The sequence below is a fragment of the Streptopelia decaocto genome, assembly GCF_964273445.1.
Source record: "Streptopelia decaocto genome assembly, chromosome: 11".
NCBI classification, from domain to species: domain Eukaryota; kingdom Metazoa; phylum Chordata; class Aves; order Columbiformes; family Columbidae; genus Streptopelia; species Streptopelia decaocto.
This window is the reverse complement of record NC_138666.1, coordinates 16,713,905-16,723,938: the sequence shown is the minus strand read 5'-3', so window position 1 is coordinate 16,723,938 and position 10,034 is coordinate 16,713,905. Positions and strand designations below refer to the sequence as shown.

The 10,034-nt window shown below is 43.7% G+C and overlaps 1 protein-coding gene across 1 annotated transcript; it reads right to left on the bottom strand.

Annotated features, from left to right (window-relative positions):
* Positions 1-383: 383 nt before the first annotated feature.
* RRAD (RRAD, Ras related glycolysis inhibitor and calcium channel regulator) lies at positions 384-4,354 on the bottom strand. The gene is made up of 5 exons (XM_082062773.1): positions 4,205-4,354; positions 3,747-4,105; positions 3,466-3,539; positions 2,761-2,965; positions 384-1,258 (listed from the first exon to the last, which is right to left on the bottom strand). Exons 2-5 carry the CDS (start codon positions 4,099-4,101, stop codon positions 981-983), a joined length of 912 nt encoding a protein of 303 aa, XP_081918899.1. The 5' UTR covers positions 4,102-4,105; positions 4,205-4,354; the 3' UTR covers positions 384-980.
* Between the last annotated feature and the right edge of the window lie 5,680 nt (positions 4,355-10,034).

Sequence of the window (10,034 nt, the reverse complement as noted above, 5' to 3'; positions counted from 1 at the left end):
GTAACACAAGGCCTTCAAGCCAGGAGAGGACTTACAAAGTAGAACATTGCAGGCTTCAATTTATCTAACTAATGGCATTATAAAGAGGCCTGTTCCTGCCAGAGCTGACAGGAGAACCAGGTTGAAGATAAACAAAAATACAAAGGGTCAAGGCACCTCTTTCCAATATGAACTGTAGAAGTAGTGTTCATAAAAGCAGGTTTTACTTCTTAAAGAAAAAGTCTGTTGAAGAACACAGGATATTCCCGATTCATCTTGTTCCAGATCTTCAGCATGTGCAAATCTGCATAGTTTGTGTGTAACGTTTTGCACAGTGAAAAAAAGTCAGTATAAAAATACTGCTCTCCCATTCTTTATCCATAGTATGATAAAAGCACAGTTGATTATAACAGGAAATAATACTTTATTATAAAATCTGCATGTAAACAAGTAACAAATTAATTGAATAATGGTTAATGCAAGTGCAAATTAACTTCATAAAATGATATCTGTTCTGTATTTAACTATATATTTATATGTAATTTGTTTTCTCCCATTTTAACGTAGTTCTAATCCCCTCTCCCCACATTTGTTTAAAAAGATTTATCATTGCTTGCTTTATACTAGAAAGAGTGTACGAGCCTGCGTACAAGTTTAAGTTTTGCTCTGCAAACGAGACAAGTCTATGGTGATACTCATCATATCTTTGCATCTCTGGTATCCACAGGACAAGAGGATATTTAACATATGTACACAGTGAAAATGTGGCCATGGCAAGCCACTATTTACAGTTAGTTCATTTACTTGCACACATTGAAACTTAAACCATTTATCAATGAAGCAGACATTGTCGTGTAACTTCTGGACTTCCTTGTGCACCTTAAGGCATTAACAAGAGTCTCAACTGACAAGTCATTCTTCTTATCACCATGAGGATCATCCGTATGCTTCTTGTAACAGTCAGATGCTTGTTCATCACACACACATAACATCTGAAGCTCCTAAAGCACAGATAAGTCATGGCAAGACTTGGATTTTGCTTTGAAAGCCATCTTCTTATTGTTCTTTGCCACAATTCTCCCAAGGAATCGCTTTGCCTTTTTGCCTATGCTTTCTCTTCTCTTTGTGTTAGCCATTCTCCTGGCATTGTCTTCTTTACTGTCTTTTCGAAGTCTGATTTGCCGAACAATACCTTCAAACAAGTCCTTGACATTATGATGAAGAGCAGCTGATGTCTCGATAAATTTGCAGTCAAACACAACGGCACAGGCCCGTCCCTCTGGATGGAAAGAGAGAAAAGGAGATGAGTGGAGATGTACATTTTCTCTCCATATATACTGTCAGAAAAACAAAACAAAAGTTGACTTTAAGTGAGGGAGTGCCTTCACTGCCATGAAGAACCTCACTGCATAGTGGGAAAGTGCAAATTTGAGCTCGTGGTTTTGTCCCCTTACTTGTCTTGGTTTTGTCGTGATAAAGTCAGAAATCTCATTTGGTACTGAATGTAAGACAACAATAGTCCTACAGGCAGACAGACCATCCCAGTATTGTTTGAGTGCCAAAGATGAGACAGGAGTGGCACCTGGATGCATGCTTGCTGCTTGATAGGAAAGTGAGGTACAGAAATAGTTCTTATTTCTTCTGAAAGCTGTTGAGCAATTACGCATCTCTGCCTTGCTGCAGTAAGTGAGAATTTTCCATATTAGTTATAAAGGAAGGTCAAGTCATTGAACAGATCAGTAGAGGTCATGAAGACGCACACCACTGGATTTGACTAGTACTACATTCAAAATACAAGATGCTCAGTGTTCCAGACATAAGCACATAACTCTGGAACATTGCTGCAGTGTAAATTTCCATGCTCAATTTGCGGTAAATAATGGCAAAGTTGTAAACCTGAGCAAAGTATTGATGTTACCACTAGGACAGGTCAACCATGCACTGCCACCAGCCTGAAAATTGATCATCTCCTGGTGAACAGTCAATTCCCTGTGCAGGCGTTTAATACAGGGAACGTGGCAAGACCAGATAGCAAGAGATGGCTCATCATCATCAAGGCACCAATATTTCAGAGTATTCTTCCCAATGAAAAACACAACACCACCACACCACACGCCACAAAATGTTTACTTAAGTGAAATTAATATTGTGGTGTTGGCAGTGGTTACTGTTACCAGAAATGCTAGTTACAGAAATGCTAGCTGGAACTGAGAAAATTCTCACTGATCACAACGGCACAATATACAAAAAGGCCAAGTTGTGTGAGCCTGGTCCCACCAGCTCAACTCAAATGTGATGGAATCACTTCCAGAAGAAAAGAGGATCGTACAGGCTGTAGGGTATCACCCTTTCCAAAGGCTGCCTGAGTCCTACGACATGGCACTCCTGTCCCTTAAAAAGCATAGCTCGGGCTATCAAATCTTGAGATGAGCAAGTGCTGTTGCACATGTAACATACAATTGAACTCCTTCAGTTAATATGGACGAAACCCAAATGCTACACAAAACAACCTGCTAAACTGCAGCTCTGAAGCATTTATTTCTCTTGTACTGCAGTTGAGAGCATTGCTCTGTGCAGTCACAAATCTTCCTCCACCACCATCTCCACCAGTTTCCGCGCTACCAAGTCCCTCAGCATGAACCAGCTGGCTTGATTTCTCTGGTGTGCCTCAAATAATATGTTTTTCCTACATCAAACCCAGACCATTTCTATTGACTATGATCATCCATAGCCTTTGCTACTCATTTAGATGTTATTGTATAAATTAATAGTGTCTCTTACCATCAACTGAGACTTCCCGGGACCTGACCAGGTCGCTTTTGTTGCCCACAAGAATAATAGGAATGTCTTCTGTTTGCCTTGCTCTTCTTAGCTGGATTCTTAGCTCAGAGGCCTTTTCAAAACTAACTTTGTCTGTCACCGAATAGACAATAATATAGGCATCTCCCATTTTCATGCAGTGGTTCTGAAGCCATTGGTTGTCATCCTAAAACAAAAGCAAGAAATAGATTTATTGCACTGAAAAATCTATTCAACACCAATCAATGGTTTAATTATTGTAACCACCTTAAAGATATTTTTGATAGCTTTATTAGAGAGTCAGTAAAAGTAAGCCAACCTCCCTTTTTAAAAATGATTTTGTTGCTTAAAAAAAAAAAATCACATAACAAAATGATCTTTTTTTGAGAAATAATATCAGGTCTGCACTGATCAGATCATGAATGTCTAATTTCACAGTAACACCCTGGGCTGCTCATTCAAAACATTAAGGAATTTGCACCCCAGTCCTATTCAAATTTTTTAATTGCCTGCCTAGCTACAAGAAATTAATTGCAGGAGAGAACAAAGGCAGTATGAATTCTAATTTTTAATGCCACTTTTTAAATATTACTGATAGAAGAAGCAGACATAGTTGTGCCATTTCTACTTTTTAGGATGAACCACTGACCACACCATAAAGAAAAAATATCATAAATCTGTAAGTACCTGCTCCCATATATCAAACACCACGAGAGATGCTTCTTCTCCGTCAACTATAATAGATCTGTCATATGTATTTCCTACGGAAAAACAAAAAAAAAAAAAGTTCAGAAAAAAGATTAGTTCTTCTCCCTCTTCTCGCTGGGAGGGGTGGCCGGAGGGGATGCCCGGGGAGCCGGGGCCGGCGGCGGCACCGCTGCCCTCTGCCGCTCGGAGCGGTGGGTCTCCGGCACCGGGATTCCGGCTCCCTCCGCCCGGGGGCTGCCCTGGGGGCCCCGCGCCCTCACCGGCCTCTTCCGCGTCCGCGCAGTCCTCCACGCCGCCGAAGATGCGGGCCAGGCTGGTCTTGCCGACGCCGTGCTCGCCCAGCAGGATCACCTTGTACAGGTTGCTGTCGGAGTCGCTGCCCGAGGAGATGACGGAGTCGGAGGAGTCGGAGGCCCAGCTCTCCCGGTGCTCCTCGCCGGGGCTGTACGAGGTGCAGCGCACCAGGCCGGAGAGCTCGCCCTGCGGCAGGGCGGCCCGCAGGTCCCGCTCGTCCACCGGCATGCTGCGCCGGTGCAGGTGCTGGTGCACGGAGAAGGGCATGCTGCCGCGCCGCTTGTCCAGGTAGCGCAGCTTGTCGCCGCGGTTCAGAGTCATGGAGCTACGGAGAGCAGAGCTGTCAGCACCCGCCGCCCCTGCAGTGCCCCAGCCGCTACGGCACGGGCCAGTCCCGCCGCGCCGCCCGCGGAGCAGCGCTTACCTCGGGGCGCCCCGCGGAGGGAGGGAAGCAGAAAGGGATTCCCCGCCGTTAACCACTTGCGCTGCCGCGGGAGCTCCCTCAGCGACTGCTGCCGCCACCCCGCTCCTCGCCCCTATTTATGGCTCCGCCAGCTCGGCCCTCCCCGCCGTGACGCGCACTGCACGGCTCTCTGCCAGCGCGGCCGTGGGCAGAGCTGTCCGCCCACGGCACCGCTCCGATCCGCTGCACTCCGCTGCGCTCTGCGCGGCGGGGGCGGGGAGCCCGGCGCGGGGAGTCCCGCCGGGGGCGGCACGGCCCGCTCTGCTGGCGGCAGCGAAGGGGGCGGCCGCGGGGCTCCCCTCCCGCCGGGGCCGCGGGGCTCCCCTCCAGCTGGCCGCGGGGCTCCCCTCCCGCCGGGGCCGCGGGGCTCCCCTCCAGCCGGCCGCGGGGCTCCCCTCCCGCCGGGGCCGCGGCACGGCGGCGCATGGCGAGCGCTGTGAGGAGGGGAGGGCTGGAAGCAGAGCGTTTCAGTGGGAAATACCGTCATGTGTAGCGAGTGACAGGCTGTGCAATCAAGCTAACGGGGTCTGCACCGCGTCCCTCTTTCTGCCAGGGCCGCAGTACTTCCCTGAAGCTCCCCCGGGTGGAAATGGAAGACAGCATTTGCTATCTATGTTACCTGGTTCCACTCGCAGCCCAGTGCGAGAGAGCGTGTGTCGTACCCAAACAGGTTTCCTCGGTTTGTTAGGCTCCGTGTTATTGTTCAGGAGTTTAGGTGATGTCTACAGTAGTGTTAGGAAAAACAGTTGCAAATCTGCAGTATTTGCAATCTTTGCATTACTTTGTGCTTGCTTGACCTAACGTTCAGGACTGGGTTATGCGAAAAGCACCTCTGCGAGGTGTTGCATTTACATAGTAAGCTTGCCAGAGTGTCCACATGCAGTGTTAACGGTTTAAGAGGAAAATATAAAACATAAAGGTCAAATTCTTCTCTTGATTTCACCTGAGCAGCAACGTGCGACAGTGAAAGGCTTATCTCATAAGTGGCACAGTCATGACCGTGTGATCGGGTGTAGAAACGACTAACCAGATAACTATACTTGTATTCTGAATGGCTCACCCAAGCATCGTGTATACAGTTTATTGTTTACCTAGCAACCGAAACGTTAGACATTTTACAGCCAAAATAACTCTGGCTCCTGCTCCCAAAAGGTTACAGCCCTATCAGTAGGGGAAAATCCCTGTGACTCTGTATAGGGATAGTTGCCATCAAATCCGTGAAAGTTTAAGGGTTTACACATCAGCTACAGAAACAAGGCTAAAGAAGGTAAGAGATAGGGAGGTAATGGAAATGAAATTATAGATGTAGGGAATAAAATAAGGGAAGGAAAAGAATCTGTGGGATTTGGCTATGGGGCTTCATAGCAAATAAAACACTGCATACCGGCTCAGAAATATCTTTTTTCTTACATATTAAACTCCTCACGCTACTTAACTACAGCAAAGATAGACATAAAAATACTTTGAAGGGACTGACCACAAGGAGTGGATATTTTTTTTTCCTGTGAAATTAAGTAAGTGAATGTTCTCTTATTTTCAGGAGCTAATTATAATTCTCCAGTCCCTGCTCTTGGGGTGGTTTTGGCCCCTCCACCCTGATAACTACAGTTTGAAGTGTTAATGTGGCAGTTAAAGATCATCAAGTGCTTGCAGCAAGTTCTCTCTGCCTGTCTCACAAAACAGCAACCAAAATAGCCTTGTCAGTTTAAATAGTCAGAGTTTGGTGGTGAAATGAAGTGAGTGCTTCACTTAAATGAACCGAATTAGAAACCTCTGGTTAGCATTTTAAGTCACATTTAAATAAATTATGGTTAGCATTTGAAGTACGCCTTGGTTACTTAACTTGGATAGACTGGAATCTGCCAAACAATCTTAATCGGTATTTATTTACAGTTAATTATGTAAATACACTGCCAGAAATTGAAATTCTTTGTTAACTTTTTAAAAATGTGCATGTTTCTGAGCGGGTTTGTAAGTCTTTTGGATCAGTGTTTCTTGCATGCCTTTACCGTGGTTCAGGGTCAGACTTTAGAAGTTGACATATAAAGTGGGGGTATTTCTAATTATTTTCTCTGTGAAAGAAGGGAAATCTGAGAAGCACCAGAATAAAAGATACCGTGCCACATTTGTGCCACATATAGCACTACTGACTGGAACCAAACTAAAAATGGGAGTTTCACTGACACTAAAGAAGCCATATTTTATTCTAGGCCTTTTGCTCATGAGAATTATAAATATTTTAGTGATGTAAATGCAGGATAGACCCATTGCTAGCCAGAAAGTAAGAGGAAAGGCATATGCAATAGTGTTAAATTAAGAATTTGAGGCAACAGTGTTTCAGCAGGAAAAATGACTGAAAATAAAATGATGCCTAATAGAAATCATGCAAAAAATTCGGGACTCTGTGGCAAATACTTGTTTGGTGCCAGCACCCAGGTACAATTAATGGATTAATGGATATGGAATTCCACCAGGGTTACAGGATACGACTTGGGATCTGGCACTGGGTTCTGTGAGTTGTCCTTTAACGGAAAGTGAGGTGTCCTTGGACTGGGTCCCCGAGGCCCAGCTGCAGAGAGGAGCGCTGTGCCAAGGCACTCGGTCTGTTCCCAGCCGCCGCAGGATTTGTGCCTGGAACCAGAGAGAGGGGGAATTCACAGGGGTCATGTAGCTGTTTTATCTCCTTTGATCTCAGTAGGTCCAGCTATTTTGTGAAGTTCGGAGGAATTAACAGATAATTCAGTTTAATCACTTAAGACATATAACGTGCTTCTTCGCATAGCATGTAATTCTGTTTGCTGTTAATTATTGCTATATATTCTTGTACACATTACCGTGGCACCTGCTGATTTCAATGGGGTGCATATGAGACCACAGGCTTGAAATGCTGATCTTCTAGTTTCTTTGAAGGTTTTTCAGACCATCTCTTTCTATTTAAAAGTGATTTGCATGTCTTGCTTTTCTACTCTTATTTTCTATTTTCCTAGCTGGTCTAGGGTTTGTTTTAATTAAATGAGTGCTTCAAACACATACTGTAGACTTGATATTTTTTCTAATTTTTAGATAATTTAGATATTTTTACTGATGATTTTTTTTTTCTGTTATCTCATTCCTTCCTTACTCTCTCTCCTTTTTTTTCCCTTTCAGTTTTCCTCCAGCTTTGGAGAAGTATCAGTGTTCACTTCTAGTGCACTCTCTTGGCCTGAGTACTTTTCATCATATGGAAAATGAAAAACATGCAGACCAATCCTGGTTTTCCAGTGATTTATTCCTGGGGTAATAAAGCTTGTGTCTGGAGTTTCTTTATGCTATATTAGGTGTAGAATGCTTTTCGCGGTGTAAATGACAAGCACAGACGTCGCAGGGAGTGCAGTGATAACTGACATGTATAACCTAACACCTGACCTTCTCCCCTCTGAATTTTCAGATAAAAAAGCAGAATTTGGGGGGCCAAATTAGCTATATGTGATTCTGTCCCATCCGTGTTTGTTCAAGGTCAAATGACATGTTGTGAACAGCATTTATATTTTTACATCACACTAACATTATTACTGAATTCCAGTGTTTACTTTTGCTGCTGTCTCACATTGTTTCACATTTCATTAGGAGTAATACAAATAATTTTAACAGCCCAAAGACTGGATTAGCAGCAGTCAGGTTTGGGAGAAAATGTTGTTCTCAGTGTGACTCTATGCTGGAAGTCATTGGTCTCTCCTCTTCTTACTTCTCAACTTATCTGCACTGTCTCACATCTAATTAATCAGCCATTATGTGGGTGAAGTTATTTCTACGCGACCTACAGAGATATCTAAAAAGTCTGTTCATGCCAAGTTATATGAAGCATTACTATTGCAGAAGCATGAGTCTGGCTACCTCCCAAATACCTGGATTAACAAACAAATAGCAGCATTTATTATTATTTTAATTACAGGACTGACAGACTCAGGCCAGTGGAAGAAGAGACAGCGGCAGCAAAATGAAATGTGCTGGGTTTTTTAACCTAAGCAAGAGAGATAGAGGTACAGGGAAATTAAGAAAAAAACACCAACGTTTTGTCCTTATCACACAAAAAGCAGGATACAGTGCACACGTGGTTTCAAGTTTTCCTCACCGTCACCCTTCAAACCACAGAGTAGTGTGTGCAGAACAGATACAGGCTAATTGGTTCAGTTTGTGAGCTGCATGCAAATGCACATTAGACCTTTTCATGTGTAGCACATGGTATGTTGCAGTGTCTTGCAGTTAATGTGTAGGGAGGCAAAAGTGGGCTACAGTTTGTACTGTGTGAGTAACTCTAGCAATGGCGAAGCTTTCAGCCTTAGCACTAACTCCTTGGTGGGAAAGCCCGATAAATGTCACATCCACCTGCATTTGGACACTGCCAAGGGAGGGCAGCACATCCCCTTGGCCAAGGAGCCATGCCTTTGCTTATAACTACACTTGCATTTATTGTCAGGGAATATTTTTGGTTGAATAGTGGTAGTCATGAATTGAGGTTGCAACAATAACATGTGAGAAGTATGAGCTTTGGAGTCAATAGGAACCCACATAGTTTAGAAAGCTAATGTAGAGTGCCAGGGGGGAAATGCAAGCAGAAACCTAACTAAATCCATTATTAGATCTACAAAATTAATCCCACGTTTGTTCCTCTCACAGCTACTGTGCTTCCTCTCAGCTCCAGACCAGAAATTCTAAAGGATAGACACCGCAAAAGAATGTAGTGCTGTTTGCGTTTTTCAGGTAGAAAATTATAAAATAGGTGTGGTTTAAGTCCATTGCTTGTAACATAAAGCAAAGGCTTCTGTCTTTCTGAAACTCATGCAAGAGTGCAAAAAATAACTTGGGATAAGAATAACTGGAAATGTGGTTCATCTTCCTGCTGCTCTGAATTTCTCACTGCTGTGAGTAAACCAAAAACATTCCCCCACTAGATAACCTTATGAGCAACTGCACCAGGTGAATCATTGCTCCGAAAAAAAGAACTTGCACAAGTGGCAGATCTGATTTCATTTTTGCCTGTGCAGTTCCCCCACTTCTTTTTCACAGAGCGCACCACACGGTTAGCAAACTATCCCGTTCAAATATACTTGGGAAAACCATTCTTTCTCAGTGTAACTTTGAATTTGCACTGACTTTTAGTTTTTCAGATTCAAGTTTACTTCTTACTGACATGGTAACCACTCGTGCTACACCCTGCTACAAGAGCCTGAGTTCGGATACCCCCTAAGTTTCCTCAGTCACTGCGGAACGGACTCATTAGCACGTATCATGTGTGATCAGCTGTTTGGTCCTATTGCATTTCAAGTTTGGAGTAAAATCAGAACATGACCTAAGATATTTCCATAATTATTTTCTTTCATCACCCCCAATTCCTCTTTTTCAGCATGAAACCTGTCATGGCCAATGTGCATGACATACCTCTTCTGTCCATGAGTGGAATGCTAGATATCCTGTTACAATTCCTGTGGGATGTATACTCCTTAGTGTGGATTTCAGAGGCCCTCTAAAAGAAATATCTAGAAGTCTGATACCATTAAAAAGTTTCTGAATTTACAGTTTGCAACAGACAGTTGGTTTAAGGAGTGGGCAAGTAAATGGCTGACTGGCTGTTGTACTAAGAAGTTCATAGTGGTAAGGAAGAAAATCGCAAATGGAAGATTTATTGGTTACCAGCAGTAGATCTTGGCAAGAGGAATGAATCTATTTACAATAACAAATTAAAGGAGCTGTACTGGGTCAGACTCAACTTACAGCCAGTTTCCAGTAGCTGTCAGTAGTAGGTATCTAAAGA